Source organism: Erythrolamprus reginae, chromosome 9 (genome assembly GCF_031021105.1).
Source record: "Erythrolamprus reginae isolate rEryReg1 chromosome 9, rEryReg1.hap1, whole genome shotgun sequence".
Lineage (NCBI taxonomy): Eukaryota > Metazoa > Chordata > Lepidosauria > Squamata > Dipsadidae > Erythrolamprus > Erythrolamprus reginae.
Genome location: NC_091958.1, coordinates 44,543,814 through 44,561,625, shown reverse-complemented (window position 1 = coordinate 44,561,625; position 17,812 = coordinate 44,543,814). Strand labels below are relative to the sequence as shown.

General features: G+C 43.3%; 1 protein-coding gene across 3 annotated transcripts in view; it reads left to right on the top strand.

Moving 5' to 3' along the window:
• The window catches only part of ABCA3 (ATP binding cassette subfamily A member 3), a 122,122-nt gene extending 114,228 nt beyond the window's left edge, over window positions 1–7,894 (top strand). For all 3 annotated transcript variants that reach the window (XM_070761055.1, XM_070761057.1, XM_070761056.1), the window contains one exon: window positions 1,366–7,894. In XM_070761055.1, coding sequence (XP_070617156.1) covers window positions 1,366–1,497 — 132 coding nt within the window. In that variant the 3' untranslated portion in view covers window positions 1,498–7,894. The remainder of the gene's footprint in view (window positions 1–1,365) is intronic.
• Window positions 7,895–17,812: the final 9,918 nt, after the last annotated feature.

The window sequence follows — 17,812 nt, the reverse complement described above, 5'->3', positions numbered from 1 at the left end:
ATGATAGATAGATAGATAGATAGATAGATAGATGATAGATAGATAGATAGATAGATAGATAGATGATAGATAGATAGATAGATAGATAGATAGATAGATAGATAGATAGATAGATAGATAGATAGATAGATAGGATTTGTATGCCGCCCCTCTCCATGGACTCGGGGCAACTAACAACAGTGACAAAAAACAGAATGTAAAAATCCAATACTAAAACAGCTAAAAACCCTTGTTATAAAACCAATCATACATACAAACATACCATGCATAAATTGTAGAAGCCTAGGGGGAAAGATTATCTTAATTCCCCCATGCCTGACGGCAGAGGTGGGTTTTGAAGAGCTTACGAAAGGCAAGGAGGGTGGGGGCTATTCTAATCTCTGGGGGAGTTGGTTCCAGAGGGTCGGGGCCGCCACAGAGAAGGCTCTTCCCCTGGGCCCCGCCAACCGACATTGTTTAGTTGACGGGACCCGGAGAAGGCCAACTCTGTGGGACCTAACTGGTCACTGGGATTCGTGCAGCAGAAGGCGGTCCCTGAGATAATCTGGCCCGGTGCCATGAAGGGCTTTATAGGTCATAACCAACACTTTGAATTGTGACCGGAAACTGATCGGCAACCAATGCAGACTGCTGAGTGTTGGTGTGATATGGGCATATTTAGGGAAGCCCATGATTGCTCTCGCAGCAATCATGTCTGGAGGACAGAAGGGAAAGGGGGGGACATGATCGAAACATTTAAATATGTTAAAGGGTTAAACAAGGTTCAGCAAAGAAGAGTTTTTAAGGAGGTACAATCTGAGGTTAGTTGGGGGAAAGATCAGAAGCAACGTGAGAAAATATTATTTGACTGAAAGAGTAGTAGATCCTTGGAACAAACTTCCAGCAGACGTGGTAGACAAATCCACAGTCACTGAATTTAAACATGCCTGGGATAAACATAGATCCATCCTAAGATAAAATACAGAAAATAGTATAAGGGCAGACTAGATGGACCAGGAGGTCTTTTTCTGCCGTCAATCTTCTATGTTTCTATGAAGGATCCAGAGTGCAAAAAACCAACACGACGGGCAAACCGGAAGTCCATTTTTCCAACTTCTGGTTTTCCCGTTTTTTCCACTGTCCCAGGCTTTAGGGAAGCCTGTGCGTGGGAGCGGAGGGGATTCTTTGCATGTACAGAGGCAATGAGCATGGATGGGGAAGATGGAATGGCATGGGCACATGCCCGAGTGCTAACACACACACACAAACACACCCTTTTGGCACGTGTACCAAAAAAGGTTCGCCATCACTGTTCCAAGCTGTGGCTTGGAAGGGGCCTTCTGTTAACTACCTCTTACTCTCCCCCATGTCTCTTGCGCCTTCCAGGTGTTTGGAACCCTCGAGAAAGCCAAAGAGAAGTATTGCATAGAAGATTACTCCGTAAGCCAAATCTCCTTGGAGCAAGTCTTTATGAGCTTCACTCGTTTCCAGCACTACACAGAAGATCACGAGAAATGAGTCTTCTCCAGCCTCCTTTTTTCACGGACTGACCTGTTGCCTATAAGATAGTCTATAAAGAGAAGGTAATTTATAGTATCAGCCATGTCTCCAACAAGAAGAAGAAGAATGGACATATTCTCATTGGACAATTGGTACACCACCATACTGACGTGACGAAGATGAATGCATGGGTTGTGTGGATGTGTTGTGTGTCCATTTGTCTGTGTGAGGCGTGAGAAGGAGGAGGAATGCTCAACCACCTTTCAAAGGCAGCTGGGATGTCCCACCAACCTCTCATTCCCCGTGGATGACAATGGGAGGGCTTAGCCTACTAACGGTCGTGGAAGCAGTTAACCCTAAATCCCGGAGCAATTGAGTAATTCATCCTTTGGCCGCTAAGATACCAGTTTCTTCTTTCTTTCCTACCCTCCCAATCTCATCTTCTTGAGAAGTTTCCTCTGGATCAGCGTTGGTGGCATTGGCCTGCCTGCATGTCCCCAGTTTTGAAAGCACATATTCATCCGTATGGTTGCGGTCCATATCTATATGTTCAGACAAAAAAAAAACCCCTCTTTGGAATGATCCCACTCGTGGTCCTTTGGATGGTTTGCATCTTTTGGATGGTGAGAAAGCATCGGTGCTTAGATTGCATCCAGGGAATTGACTCTGCTCTTCAAACAACTAGTGAAGCAAGGTTTAGTATCTCCACTTTCTTGGGTGAGCATTGGACACATTTTGATTGCGTATACCAGTACCCAATCTATATTCTTCTGCTTTCCGAAGATCTCGTGAACATCAGAGCACTCAAGCAGCCATCATGAGCTTCCTCCTTGCAGAGCTGCCTTTGGTGCCCTTGAGAATAATGTTTCCCAACCTGGGTGCCCTCAGGATAGATAAGGACTTCCAACTCCCAGGAGTCCCCATCCCTGAGAACTCTGGAACTTGATATTTGTAGCTCTAGAACTCATTCAAGCAGAGGAAGTTGATCCGTAGAGATTGTCCTTGAAAACTTAAAAGAGTTTGGTGTTCACATGAGCTCCGAATTGTTGTGAGCTGCTACAAGGTAGAAGATCCATTTTGTGGCTATCTAATTGCTGGCTAATTCTTGTAGACTTGCTGGATGTGGTAAAGGAAACCCACAGCTCTGTTTCTGGAAACTCAAAGTCAATGCATTCACCTTCAGTGAATCTTCCTCTCTTCCTCCCAAATCAGTATTCTTTCCTTCCATCCTTCCATCCTTCCATCCATCCTTCCATATCTGTGTTCCTTCCTTTCTTCATTCCTTCCTTGCTTCCTTGCTTCCTTCCTCCCACCCATATCAATGTTCCTTTCTTCTATTCATTCACCCTTCCTTCCATATCTTCCTTCCTTCCTCCCTCCCTCCCACCCATATCAATGTTCCTTTCTTCTATTCATTCACCCTTCCTTCCTTCCTCCCTCCCTCACTCCCTCCCTCCCTCCCACCCATATCAATGTTCCTTTCTTCCATTCATTCACCCTTCCTTCCTCCCTCCCTCCCTCCCACCCATATCAATGTTCCTTTCTTCCATTCATTCACCCTTCCTTCCTTCCTTCCTCCATCCCTCCTATCCATATCAATGTTCCTTTCTTCCATTCATTCACCCTTCCTTCCATATCTTCCTTCCTCCCTCCCTCCCACCCATATCAATGTTCCTTTCTTCCATCCATTCTTCCTTCCTTCCTTCCTTCCTTCCTCCATCCCTCCCTCCCATCCATATCAATGTTCCTTTCTTCCATTCATTCTTCCTTCCTTCCTTCCTTCCTCCATCCCTCCCTCCCACCCATATCAATGTTCCTTTCTTCCATCCATTCTTCCTTCCTTCCTTCCTTCCTCCATCCCTCCCTCCCACCCATATCAATGTTCCTTTCTTCCATCCATTCTTCCTTCCTTCCTTCCTTCCTTCCTCCATCCCTCCCTCCCACCCATATCAATGTTCCTTTCTTCCATCCATTCTTCCTTCCTTCCTCCATCCCTCCCTCCCATCCATATCAATGTTCCTTTCTTCCATTCATTCACCCTTCCTTCTTTCCTTCCTCCATCCCTCCCTCCCACCCATATCAATGTTCCTTTCTTCCATCCATTCTTCCTTCCTTCCTTCCTTCCTTCCTTCCTCCATCCCTCCCTCCCACCCATATCAATGTTCCTTTCTTCCATCCATTCTTCCTTCCTTCCTCCATCCCTCCCTCCCATCCATATCAATGTTCCTTTCTTCCATTCATTCACCCTTCCTTCCATATCTTCCTTCCTCCCTCCCTCCCACCCATATCAATGTTCCTTTCTTCCATCCATTCTTCCTTCCTTCCTCCATCCCTCCCTCCCACCCATATCAATGTTCCTTTCTTCCATTCATTCACCCTTCCTTCCATATCTTCCTTCCTCCCTCCCTCCCACCCATATCAATGTTCCTTTCTTCCATCCATTCTTCCTTCCTTCCTTCCTTCCTTCCTTCCTCCCTCCCATCCATATCAATGTTCCTTTCTTCCATCCATTCTTCCTTCCTTCCTTCCTCCATCCCTCCCTCCCATCCATATCAATGTTCCTTTCTTCCATCCATTCTTCCATCCTTCCTTCCTTCCTCCATCCCTCCCTCCCATCCATATCAATGTTCCTTTCTTCCATTCATTCTTCCTTCCTTCCTTCCTTCCTCCCTCCATCCCTCCCTCCCATCCATATCAATGTTCCTTTCTTCCATCCATTCTTCCTTCCTTCCTTCCTCCATCCCTCCCTCCCATCCATATCAATGTTCCTTTCTTCCATTCATTCACCCTTCCTTCCATATCTTCCTCCCTCCCTCCCTCCCACCCATATCAATGTTCCTTTCTTCCATTCATTCTTCCTTCCTTCCTTCCTCCATCCCTCCCTCCCATCCATATCAATGTTCCTTTCTTCCATTCATTCACCCTTCCTTCCATATCTTCCTTCCTTCCTCCCTCCCTCCCTCCCATCCATATAAATGTTCCTTTCTTCCATCCATTCATCCTTACTTTCATATCCTCTTTTCTTCCTTCCTTCCTTCCTCCCTCCCTTCCTTCATCCCACCTTCCCTTTCCTTTTAGATGCCTCTGGATGATGCATCTAGACCATAATAAGTAAGCTTGGAAATGATAGTGGTTGGGTTTTTAAGGCAGGCCAGGTACTTGGGCACCAAAGAGTTAACACTCTGCGCAATTCTTCCCTTCTGAGCAGTTCAGTCAAATGATGGTTGCGCTTCAGTTGTGGTCTCTCTCGGTGCTGTGAGGACAGAGTCCACAATCCGTCCGTCCGTTTTGTCTTGCAAAAGAGAGCATTCTCGGGCTCTAAAGAAGACCTCCCAGGCTTTTCCTCTCTGCATAAGGAGCTTAAACACATTGCAATTTGAATTAATGCAAAAAAAAAAAAAAAAAGGAAATTATTTGCTACTTGAATCAACCAATGACACATGGAATGTGTTATCTGAACATCTGCACCTCTCTTAGTCAGAGGAGAAGGGGGAAATATGCAGGACCAGGAAAGGGGAAAATGAAAGGAGCTCCCAGGTTTTATTCTGTGCTAGTCCTGAATTAATAGTTAACTTTTAGTCTGAGCCTTTTTTGTGCAGATACTGTAGTTTGTCCTTTAGCTGATCTGTGCTTTTTGGTACTTGCCTCTCTCTCTCTGTGGAGCCTTGTCAACAAAAAACACAAACCACAAACAAACCATGTTAAGGAAGGCAGAAAGCTGAGCACCCTGGTGTTGTGTGGCTTTTAAAAAATGACCCTTGTTTTTGAAAATAATGTGAACTCTTTTTAAACCCTCTATTTTATTCGGAGCTGGTTCTTAAACAGATGGGCAGATCTACCTAGGTTCTCGTCATAAAGAACTTCCTTACCAGGTCAATGTAATAGTTTTAGACTTTTAAAATGGCAAAGCCGCCATTCAAAACCCCACGACAGTGACGAGAAGCAAAGAGGCTGACAACCCTTTTAACAATTACACAAGGGAGCAAATCAGGCGGAGTTAGTTATGAGTTTATAACACGCTCTGTCCCTGGATGTAGTCTAGTCCAGTGTTTCCCAACCTTGGCAACTTGAAGATATTTGGACTTCAACTCCTAGAATTCCCCAGCCAGCGAATGCTGGCTGGGGAATTCTGGGAGTTGAAGTCCAAATATTTTCAAGTTGCCATGGTTGGGAAACACTGGTCTAGTCTACATTCTATTCTATTCTTCTCTATTCTATACTCCATATTCTATTCTACTCTTCTCTTCTCTACTCTACTCTATCCTTCTTCTTTTTCCCCTCCTCCTCCTTTTTCCTCTTCCTCTTCTTCACCTCCCCCTCCTCCCTCCCCATCCTCTCTTCCCCATTCCTTCCTGCATATATCATCCCAATCAAGGATCATAACGGCAATCCTTTCCCATTAATTTGGGGGCAGGGGGAATGATTTGGCTGTTTTAAGTGATTGGTAAGGCACCATGACAAGGTTGGGTTTTTGGTGGGTGAAGGGGTTCCCCATTTTTCGGTGGATATCTCTTGAGAAAGAAAAGCCCTCTTTCTTTGATTCCTGAATCCCCAGTTATCAGGAACAACCCATTTTCAGACACATAGTGAGTTTGTGCAGCTCAAGATACTGGTTTCCACTTTGGCTGCAACAGATACACAACAGGAGGCACTGTTGTGTTGCCCAACAGAGACTCAGCCAGAAGATTCCTTTGATTCTTCTCCTACTCTACTCTTCTCTTTCCTTCTCTTCTCTACTCTTCTCTTCTCTCTTCTCTACTCTACTCTACTCTTCTCTACTCTACTCTACTCTACTCTACTCTACTCTACTCTGCTCTACTTTTCTCTACTCTACTCTTCTCTACTCTACTCTACTCTTCTCTACTCTACTCTTCTCTACTCTTCTCTATTCTTCTCTACTCTTCTCTACTCTATTCTACTCTACTCTACTCTACTCCACTCCACTCCACTCCACTCCACTCTTATTCCAAAAGTTAGCAAGGGTTCTTCAGCTAAAAGGACAGTGACAGCCAGCAAATTTCTCTATAGGTTTAGTCCTCAACTTATAAAAGTTCTTTTACTGACCGTTTGAAGTTCCAACAGCATTGGGGAAAAACTGATTTAGGACCATTTTTCACACTTGCGACCTTTGCAGCACCTCCTGGTCACGTGGTCAAAATTCAAACACTTGGCAACTGGTTCATATTTATGACGGTCACAGTGTCTCCCTGGGGGGGGGGTGTCACGTGATTCCCTTTTGCAACCTCAATGGGGAAGCCAGATTCACTTAACAACCGGGTTAATGACCGGAGTGATTCACTTAAGACCAGTGGCAAGGAAGGTTATAAAATAGGGCGTATTTCACTTGAACACTTCCGCCCCACTTAGCGACAGAAACTTTGGGCACAACAGTGGTCGCAAGTTGAGGACTATCGGTATTAGGCAATATTTTTTTTTGAGCTTCTCTTTACCTAATTCTATCCCCCTCCACGTGTATATTTATTTGGTACTCACTGTGTAATTTGTTTTTATTTTTAAAGATGAGATTAAAATGCATCACCAGAATAATTTCGGCACGTGGTATAAAAGGATGAATTATTGGGATATGGGGGGGGGAGAAATTAAGCAGAGATAAACTTGGCTATATGCTCTGGGACCCCTGCTAAGCTTTAGCCACGATGGACCATCTTCATTCCGCCCTCTGTGTGTCTAGCCACCTTTTGTAAGGTTTCAGTTTTCCCCCCGAAAGCTTGTTGTGAAATGTTCTTAAGTTGTGTCCACACCTGTTTCTGGTCACGGCTGATTGGCTAGTTGGTACTTTGGCTCACACTACAGTTCCCTTCCTCTTGCACAAGTCCCTGCATTTTTTTGCACAGTGTATGTGTGCGTGTGTGTGTGTGTGTGTGTTGGGCCTGTGCATGCATGTTTGTGTGAATCCAGTTGGCGCTCTGATTTCTCAGGTCTCGTCTTCGCACCCTCCGCAAGACGCTAGACCTCAAGTGATTTTTAGCTGAGAAAAGGGGCGAGGGAAGAATCCAAGGGTTGGAAGGTTATTTTGGTTTCTTTCTCTTTTTTAACCCCTTCCCTCTCCTTGCTCTTGGCTGCGTGAAATATATTGTGGTGAACTGGCCATGGTTGAAGCCACAAAGATGTCCATAAACTATGATGGTTTCTAATGTGTATGTCTTTTTTTTTTTAATATGTTCCCGTTTTTCTCTTCTGTATTTTGGCTTCAGTTTAGAATTGAGTTGGGCACTTTCTTGTGTCTGCATGCCAAAAGGGAATACTCTCTTAAAAAAATGAAAAGTAGACGAAGGGGTGAGCTTGTTTCTCAGATGTGTACATCTGCTCACTCCATTGCTCTTCTATACTGAAATCAGCTGCAGTGGTGACATTTCCCCGTCTCAAAACAAGAAAAATAAACTGGATTTTCAGACAAGAGACTCCTGAGTGTTTCTTATACACGATGCACCTTTACCCTTGCATTACAGAGAGGCCTTGACTTACAGCAATTCATTTAAGTACAGTGGTACCTCATCATACGAACTTAATTGGTTCCAGGAGGAGGTTCGTAAGGTGAAAAGTTCGTAAGACGAAACAATGTTTCCCATAGGAATCAATGTAAAAGCAAATAATGCGTGCAAATCCTTCAGGAAAATCCCAAACTTTAGAAGGGAGGCGAACAGAGGGCAGGGAGGAGCAGCTAAAAGGGGCGGGTGGAAGAAGCAAGGCTAGGCTAAATGGGAAGGAAGAAAGGCAAGGGGGGCGCCCCTCCCTTTTCTTTCTTCAAAAGACACCCTTTCAGTGCCTTTGCAAGCACGTTGTTCTCCGCAAAAAATTCCCCCCCAAGCTGCCCCTCCCTCCTCCCTTTTCTTTCTTAAAAAGACACCCTTTCAGTTCCTTTGCAAGCACGTTGTTCTCCGCAAAAAATTCCCCCCCCCCAAGCTGCCCCTCCCTCCTCCCTTTTCTTTCTTAAAAAGACACCCTTTCAGTTCCTTTGCAAGCACGTTGTTCTCCGCAAAAAAATTCCCCCCCAAGCTGCCCCTCCCTCCTCCCTTTTCTTTTTTAAAAAGACACCCTTTCAGTTCCTTTGCAAGCACGTTGTTTTCTGCAAAATGTTTCCTACTCCAAGAAGCCCCTCCCTTTGCTTTCTTCAAAAAAGGGGGAAAAAAGAAACCCCTTCATCCCAGCAGCAGCTGCTTGGGTTCGTAAGGTGAAAATAGTTCGGAAGAAGAGGCAAAAAAATCTTAAACACCGGGTTCGTATCTTGAAAAGTTCGTTAGAAGAGGCGTTCGTAAGATGAGGTACCACTGTACTGTCCAGAGTTACAAGGGCATTGAAAAATATGACTCGCAACCAGCGGTGAAATTCAAAACTCTTCACTACCAGTTCTGGAGGAAGGATACTGCAAAATCCCCATGTCCTCCCCATTCCAGGCGAATGATACTGCAAAATCTCCATTCCTGACTCCTGAACCCTGAGGACAGCGAAAAACAGCCATTCAATCTACCCTGAAGTCACCGGAGTGCAAAAAAAGTCCGAATGGGCAAACAGGAAGTCCGTTTTTTCCAAACTTCCAGTTTTTTATTTTTTATTTATTTATTTATTCTTTGTCCAATATACAATACATATGGAAGAGAATAGACATTAAGTAATATATATAAAGATAGTAAGTAAAAAAGAAGAAAAGTAGATGAGAGGGAGAGAATATATATGATATATGAGATAAGGAAAGAAGTAGATGAGAGGGAGAGAATATATATGATATATGAGATAAGGAAAGACAATTGGACAGGGGATGTAAGGCACACCAGTGCACTTATGTACGCCCCTTACTGGCCTCTTAGGAACCTGGAGAGGTCAATCGTGGAGAGTCTAAGGGAGAAATGTTGGGGGTTGACACTATTGAGTCCGGTAATGAATTCCACGCTTCGACAACTCGATTGTTAAAGTCATGTTTTTTACAGTCAAGTTTGGAGCGGTTAATATTAAGTTTGAATCTGTTGCGTGCTCTTGTGTTGTTGCGGTTGAAGTTGAAGTAGTCGTTGACCGGAAGGACGTTGCAGCATATGATCTTGTGGGCAATACTTAAATCGTGTTTTAGGCGCCGCAGTTCTAAGCTTTCAAGACCCAGGATAGTTAGTCTATTTTCGTAGGGTATTCTGTTTCGAGTGGAGGAGTGAAGGGCTCTTCTGGTGAAATATCTTTGGACGTTTTTGAGAGTGTTGATGTCTGAGATGCGATATGGGTTCCAGACAGATGAGCTGTATTCGAGAATGGGTCTGGCATAAGTTTTGTAGGCTCTGGTGAGTAGTGTGAGATTGCCAGAGCAGAAGCTACGTAGTATCAGGTTAACAACTCTGGAAGCCTTCTTGGCGATATTGTTGCAGTGGGCTTTAGCACAGTTTGCCCTTTGGACTGATTTTCGCGCTTGCTTTCTTTACATTTATCCTGCTTTTAAGATTTTTTAAAAATAAAGATAGCCAATGTACATAGAACTCCTTCCTCTTTTTCATCAGAACAATCCTGTGCGGTGGGTTGGGCTGAGGAAGAGCATCTGGCCCATAGGCACCCAACTGGCCTTCATGCCTAATGCAGGACTAGAACTCACCGTCTCCTAGTTTTTAGTCTGGTGCCTTGTCCACTAGATCTCTCTCTTACTGACCAATTATGCTATTTACTCAAAAACCAGTAAAGAACATCAAGGAAAATCAAACTTCATCATCCTGTAATTCAGTGGTTCTCAACCTGGGAGTCAGGACCCCTTGGGGGGATCGAACGACTGTTTCACAGGGGTCGCCTAAGGCAGTGTTTTTCAACCAGTGTGTCGTGGCACACTAGTGTGCTGCGAATTATGATCAGGTGTGCCACGAAGAAGGAAGCTCAGGTTCCGGTCTCGCAACTTTTTGCTGAGAGAGAGAGTGAGACTGAGAGAGAGAGAAAGAAAGAAAGAGAGAGAGAAAGCAAGAGAGAGAAAGAAAAGAGAGAAACAGAGAGAAAGCAAGAGTGAGAGAGAGAAAGCAAGAGAGAGAGAGAGAAAAGGAGAGGAAGGGAGAGAGAAATGAGCAAAAAGGGGAGGAAAAAAGAGAAATGAGAAAATGATTGAGACAGAGAATGAGAGAAAGAGAGAGAAACAAAAGAGAGAGAAGTGACTCTTGATTTAAAGCATATGATAAAAAGCACCCAAAGAATAAGAGAGAGAAAACCCCCAGCCCTCACCTGTTTTGGAAATGGTTCAAGAGTATGTAAACACACACAAGGGTGGGGAGGAGTCGGATGGAAAAAGAGAGGAGAGTGTCTTAGGGTGTCATTTTGTGTCGTTGGTGGTGTGCCCCAGGATTTTAAAATGTAAAAAATGTGCCGCGACTCAAAAAAGGTTGAAAATCACTGGCCTAAGGAACTAAAGTCTTAGGAACTAAAGCTGATTCTGGCACCTTGGAACATATTTTTACAATCTGACCAATCAGGCTTTAATAGTGGGAGTGTCCCTCTGACCTTCCTGCCAATCAGCTTAAAGCTCTTGGAAGAATTGGTGCTATACTTATGGTTGGGGGTCACCACAACATGATGAACTGTATTAAGGGGTTGCAGCATTAAAAAGTTTGAGAACCATTGCTGTAATTGGAAGACTAGAAATTGGAGCTGTCCAACCCCTACTTTTCGGTGGGGGGAGTTTCCATTTTAATTAAAGCAGCTAATTCCTAGCTAGGCGGTCAACTAGATTGAACCTTCAACTTAAGCCACAGAGAATTCAAGTCACTGAAAAAATCTGTTATTTCACACTTTTATGGATCATAGTCCAGTCCATCAGTTGACTGTTGACTAAGGGCAGAGTAGATGGACCATGAGGTCTTTTTCTGCCCTCAATCTTCTATGTTTCTATGTTTCTATTTACAGATGGTTGATGATGATCAGTGAAACATTTAAGTGATTTTTTTTCTTTTAAGATGCTAGAAAATTCTTTATATTTTTTCTGCAGCAAACCATAGAATACGTTTGCACTTTCTGCTTCAATCTGGCTACTGAATAATTCTGTTTTCAGGGATCCTGCAACACCTTTTAATAAAATAAAGAGGCTTATTAAGCTGCCCAAAAAACCTCTAATCAAGGTTAAAAATAACCAAGCTTATCAGGTTGTGGAAATGCCTCTATAAAACCTTCAATTGACCCACTTAAATATGCTGTCTGATTTTGATTCAGCCTAAGTGAACTGGAAGGGAAAATTCTATATCCTTTTTTCAGAAGTTCCTGCATTTATGCATCATATTTCTTTTTTTACCCATTTAAGGTGTTCTTCCAATTTTTTTAAATCTTCCAGAACCTTAAAGAAGACAGGCTACTCCAAACTGTTAACGTCCCTTTCTACATCTAAGAAAGTCAAGTTGTTTTTTCATTATGTTGCTCTCTGATCTATGATGATAGATAGATAGATAGATAGATAGATAGATAGATAGATAGATAGATAGATAGATAGATAGATAGATAGATATAAGATAGATAGATAGATAGATAGATAGAGATAGATAGATTAGATAGATAGATAGATAGATAGATAGATAGATAGATAGATAGATAGATAGAGATAGATAGATATAAGATAGATAGATAGAGATAGATAGATAGATATAAGATAGATAGATAGAGATAGATAGATAGATAGATATAAGATAGATAGATAGAGATAGATAGATTAGATAGATAGATAGATAGATAGATAGAGATAGATAGATAGATATAAGATAGATAGATAGATAGATAGATAGATAGAGATAGATAGATATAGATAGATAGATAGATAGATAGATAGATAGATAGATAGATAGATAGATAGATAGATAGAGATAGATAGATAGATTTAATAAATATATTAAAGGGTTAAATAAGGTCCAGGAGGGAAGTGTTTTTAATAGGAAAGTGAACACAAGGACAAGAGGACACAATCTGAAGTTAGTTGGGGGAAAGATCAAAAGCAACATGAGAAAATATTATTTTACTGAAAGAGTAGTAGATCCTTGGAACAAACTTCCAGCAGACGTGGTAGATAAATCCACAGGAACTGAATTTAAACATGCCTGGGATAAACATATATCCATCCTAAGATAAAATACAGAAAATAGTATAAGGGCAGACTAGATGGACCATGAGGTCTTTTTCTGCCGTCAGACTTCTATGTTTCTATGTTTTTCACACTTACAACTGTTGCGGCATCCCGATCAAAATTCAGCTTCATTTAACAATTGGCTTTAGGCATCACTCCCATATTCCAACTTGCAAACTGTAATCAGTCGCTCGGCATGGGTGAATTTGGTACTCGTGGGCCCTCCAAGAAACCACGTTCAAACAAACCTATTATTTACCACCATGTCCAACCACAAAATGCACACAACACGACACACAACTGAGCTCAAAAATCTTAGTTGCTAAGCAGGACAGTGAAATGCCACATTCTACAACCTCTCTTGCCACAATTATTCAATTGATTGCTGCAGTTGTTAAATTATACTGCTCAAAAAAATAAATAAAGGGAATACTCAAATAACACATCCTAGATCTGAATGAATGAAATATTCCCATTGAATACTTTGTTCTGTGCAAAGTTGAATGTGCACAACAGCAGGTGAAATGGATTGACCATCAGTGTTGCTTCCTAAGTCGACCAGTTTGATTTCACAGATGTTTGATTTACGTGGAGTTATATTGTGTTGTTTAAGTGTTCCCTTTATTTATTTTTTTGAGCAGTGTAGTAACCCCGTTGTTAAGTGAAGGTGGTTTTCCCATTGACTTTGCTGGTCAGAACATTGCAAATGAGTATTACGTGACCACAACACATTGCGACCCATCAAAAATATAAGTCAGTTGGCGCAACTGCCACCAAATTTCAATAACGTGATCATCGGGATGCTTCAACAGTTGTTAAGTGAGAAATTGTTGTAAGAATAGAATAGAATAGGAATAGAATAGGAATAGAATAGGAATAGAATAGGAATAGAATAGGAATAGAATAGGAATAGAATAGGAATAGAATAGGAATAGAATAGGAATAGAATAGGAATAGAATAGGAATAGAATAGGAATAGAATAGGAATAGAATAGAATAGAATAGGAATAGAATAGGAATAGAATAGAATAGAATTTTATTGGCCAAGTGGGATTGGACACACAAGGAATTTGTCTTGGTGCACATGCTCTCAGCGTACATAAAAGAAAAAGAAAACAAAATGTTTTTCAGTGCCATTGTAACTTCGAACACTAAATGAACTGTTATAAACCAACAACTATCTGGATCCATTGATGCACAAACTGAAGGCTCAACCCAGTTTTTGTAACCAAAACTTACAGCTGGAAACCCTGGGGGATTTGAATGCTTGTTTGCTTTAAGGCAGGGGTAGCACAACAGTTCTAAAGAACACACATCCAAGAAGAAAGGAACCCCCACCTACACACACACAAACACACACTCCATGCATTTGCTGAAGGCATGGTTCCTGAACGTGGGTTCAAACCAGTGAAGTGCTACCAAATTTTTTACTACCGCACTGTGGGTGTGGATTAGGCAGGACGCCCTGCATTTTCTTTCATCTTTCAGTGCAAATTGGGTGCTCTGGGGTGGAGCTCCATTTTTGCTACCCCACTGCGTTCCCCCCCCCCGCCCCCCGTCCAGGCACCACCCCTGGTTCAAACCCTTAAGAAGCTTTGCTGCCAACTTGCCAGGATCTGATCTACGTTTCTCATTTCAATTTTGCACACCTCGGGGGGGTTGAACCAGCACCCAGACCTTTGCCCTACAAAGTGTGTGTGAACCCAGCCCTCAGCTGTTTTAATTTCAGGTGTGGATTTTGCAAGGCGAATGACACAATCCTTCCCAACAGTTTTGTTCTGGGGCTCGCTCTGTTCTGCATTGTAAGTGCCAGCTGGGAAGGAAACTGTTCCCGAGAAGAACAAAAAAACCTCTCAATTTTTGCATGCAAGGACTGACGGAGTTGCCATGAGCAACTGGAGCATAGGATAAAAGGACTCCCACTGTGTTCTCACAACCCCCAAACTCACCAACCCCTCTTCTGGGCTGCACTCAACAACATTGGGTTATGTTAATATTACATAAAACCAGTGCTTCTTAATTATTTTCTGTTACGAATCTGCGGATTCGTAACAATAAATTATTATTATTATTATTATTATTATTATTATTATTATTATTATTATTATTATTATTATTATTACATCCCCCCATAGGAAGAAGTAAACATTTTCCACATACACACACACACCAACTCTCCAAACAGGACCCCAATGGAATTTTAGTGTTAATATTTACTATCTTACTTACGAATCCCAGCGACCAGTTAGGTCCCACAGAGTTGGCCTTCTCCGGGTCCTGTCAACTAAACAATGTCATTTGGCGGGACCCAGGGGAAGAGCCTTCTCTGTGGCGGCCTCGACCCTTTGGAACCAACTCCCCCCAGATATCAGAGTTGCCCCCACCCTCCTTGCCTTTCGCAAGCTCCTTAAAACCCACCTCTTTTGTCAGACATGGGGGAATTGAGACTTTCCCTCCCTCCCCCTAGGCTTATAAAATTTATGCATGGTATGTTAGTATGTATGATTGGTTTCTAAATTGGGGTTTTAAATTAACTTAAACTTAAATATTAGGTTTGCTTACATTGCATTATTATTGCTGTGAGCCGCCCCGAGTCTGCGGAGAGGGGCGGCATACAAATCTGATAGATAGATAGATAGATAGATAGATAGATAGATAGATAGATAGATAGATAGGTAGGTAGGTAGGTAGGTAGGTAGGTAGGTAGACAGATAGATAGATTATAGAGATAGATAGATAGATAGATAGATAGATAGATAGATAGATAGATAGATAGATTATAGAGATAGGTAGGTAGGTAGGTAGGTAGGTAGATAGATAGATAGATAGATAGATAGATGATAGATAGATAGATAGATAGATAGATAGGTAGACAGATAGATAGATTATAGAGATAGATAGATAGATAGATAGATAGATAGATAGATAGATAGATAGATAGATAGATAGATAGATAGATAGATAGATAGATAGATTATAGAGATAGGTAGGTAGGTAGGTAGGTAGGTAGATAGATAGATAGATAGATAGATAGATAGATAGATAGATAGATAGATAGATAGATAGATAGATAGATAGATAGATAGATGAATTATAAGCTGGAAGCAAACTATTGGCTGGGGAAGGCTGCTCTACTCACTTACCTGGGAGTAAGTCACACTGAACTCCGTGGAGTGTGTTTTCGCTTAGGCTGGCATAGGCTACCCTGGTTAGGGCCCTCTTTTGACATGGGGCCAGGCCAGCTTCATCAAGCTGATGTTTTGGGGTCGCCAGCCTGGCCCATAAGCGCCGCCTCTGCCGGGCACTCACAGCAAAGGGAGTGGAAGGAGGATTTAGGGGGCCGTTTGAACCTTTCGCCCAGCTGCAGAGGATGTTTCTCCTTTTCCAGCAGCAGGTTCGCCACGCCATTCATGGCTACTGCATCACCCGCAAAGAACAACCCTCACGGCCGCCCCACCCCACCTGGCCGCCTTCTTTTCCGCGATCGGAGCAGCGTGCAACTGGGAAAACGCGCCCCATCCGGGGGGAATCGGACCATGCATTTTCACCAAGGTCACACGCCCCCCTCTGGCATCGCTCCGCACGTCCCTCCGGGGAGCAGGTACCCCTATTTGAGAAGCACTGCACTGCATATATATTTAATAAATAATAATAAGCCGTAATATAATTTGCAACCCCTGTGCTTGTTCACCCCGGTTTTAGAGGTCCCTAAATAGGGTTATAGGGGTCATTAAAAGAAAAGGATGATATTGTCTAAATGCTATTGTTATTTCCTGAGCCTATATTCACCTAAAACGGTGCTTCTCCAATAGTGGGGCAGGCCCTCTGGGGGGGTAGGCCAGGGGGCATGTGACCCCAGGGAACATGCTTTTTTTTTTGCCGCAGGGAGTGGGGGATTTTTTGCACTGAACAATAGCACACAGCACAGAGCAGGAGATATGAAGTTCAGCTAACAAACCCTTAAGAGACCCCGTGGAAAAATATTAAACAGGGATGAAAAAAAAGAAGGAGAGAGACGGAGATCATGAGACAAACGTAAGTCTCCTGAAAGCTAAGACGAGGAAATAGGACGAAGCCTATATAGCCCTTGGTTTCACTGTGACTACGGCGGGAGACGAGGAAAGACCGGTATGTTGTGTCTAAAAATTTGGCAGCAGACAAGCATGAAGCCAAATAAATTAAGGCGTCACTTAAACACATTTCACACCAATCACGTTGATTTTTTTCGGCAAAGACATGCTGAATGTTGCAAACAATCATCCCAGTGGAGGGTTGGGGGTGTGTGCAAAATGTTGACTTTTCTTAGGAGAGCGCCTGGAGGCTGTTGGGGCCTGGATGGGTGTCAACAAACTCAAACTCAACCCAGACAAGATGGAGTGGCTGTGGGTCTTGCCTCCCAAGGACAATTCCATCTGTCCATCCATCACCCTGGGGGGAGAATTATTGACCCCCTCAGAGAGGGTTCGCAACTTGGGCGTCCTCCTCGATCCACAGCTCACATTAGAGAAACATCTTTCATCTGTGGCGAGGGGGGCATTTGCCCAGGTTCGCCTGGTGCACCAGTTGCGGCCCTATCTGGACCGGGAGTCACTGCTCACAGTCACTCATGCCCTCATCACCTCGAGGCTCGACTACTGTAACGCTCTCTACATGGGGCTACCTTTGAAAAGTGTTCGGAAACTTCAGATCGTGCAGAATGCAGCTGCGAGAGCAATCATGGGCTTCCCCAAATATGCCCATGTCACACCAACACTCCGCAGTCTGCATTGGTTGCCGATCAGTTTCCGGTCACAATTCAAAGTGTTGGTTATGACCTATAAAGCCCTTCATGGCACCGGATCAGATTACCTCAGGGACCGCCTTCTGCCGCATGAATCCCAGCGGCCAGTTAGGTCCCACAGAGTGGGTCTTCTCCGGGTCCCGTCAACTAAACAATGCCACTTGGCGGGACCCAGGGGAAGAGCCTTCTCTGTGGCGGCCCCGGCCCTCTGGAACCAACTCTCCCCAGAGATTAGAATTGTCCCCACCCTCCTTGCCTTTCGTAAGCTACTTAAAACCCACCTCTGCCGCCAGGTATGGGGGAATTAAGACTTTTTCTCCCCCTAGGCCGTCACAACTGTATATATGGTATGTTTGTATGTATGTTTGGTGTTTATATATTAAGGGGTTTTAATTTGCTTTTAGTATTGGATTTTATTGTACATTGTTTATGATTGTTGTTAGCCGCCCCAAGTTTTCGGAGAGGGGCGGCATATA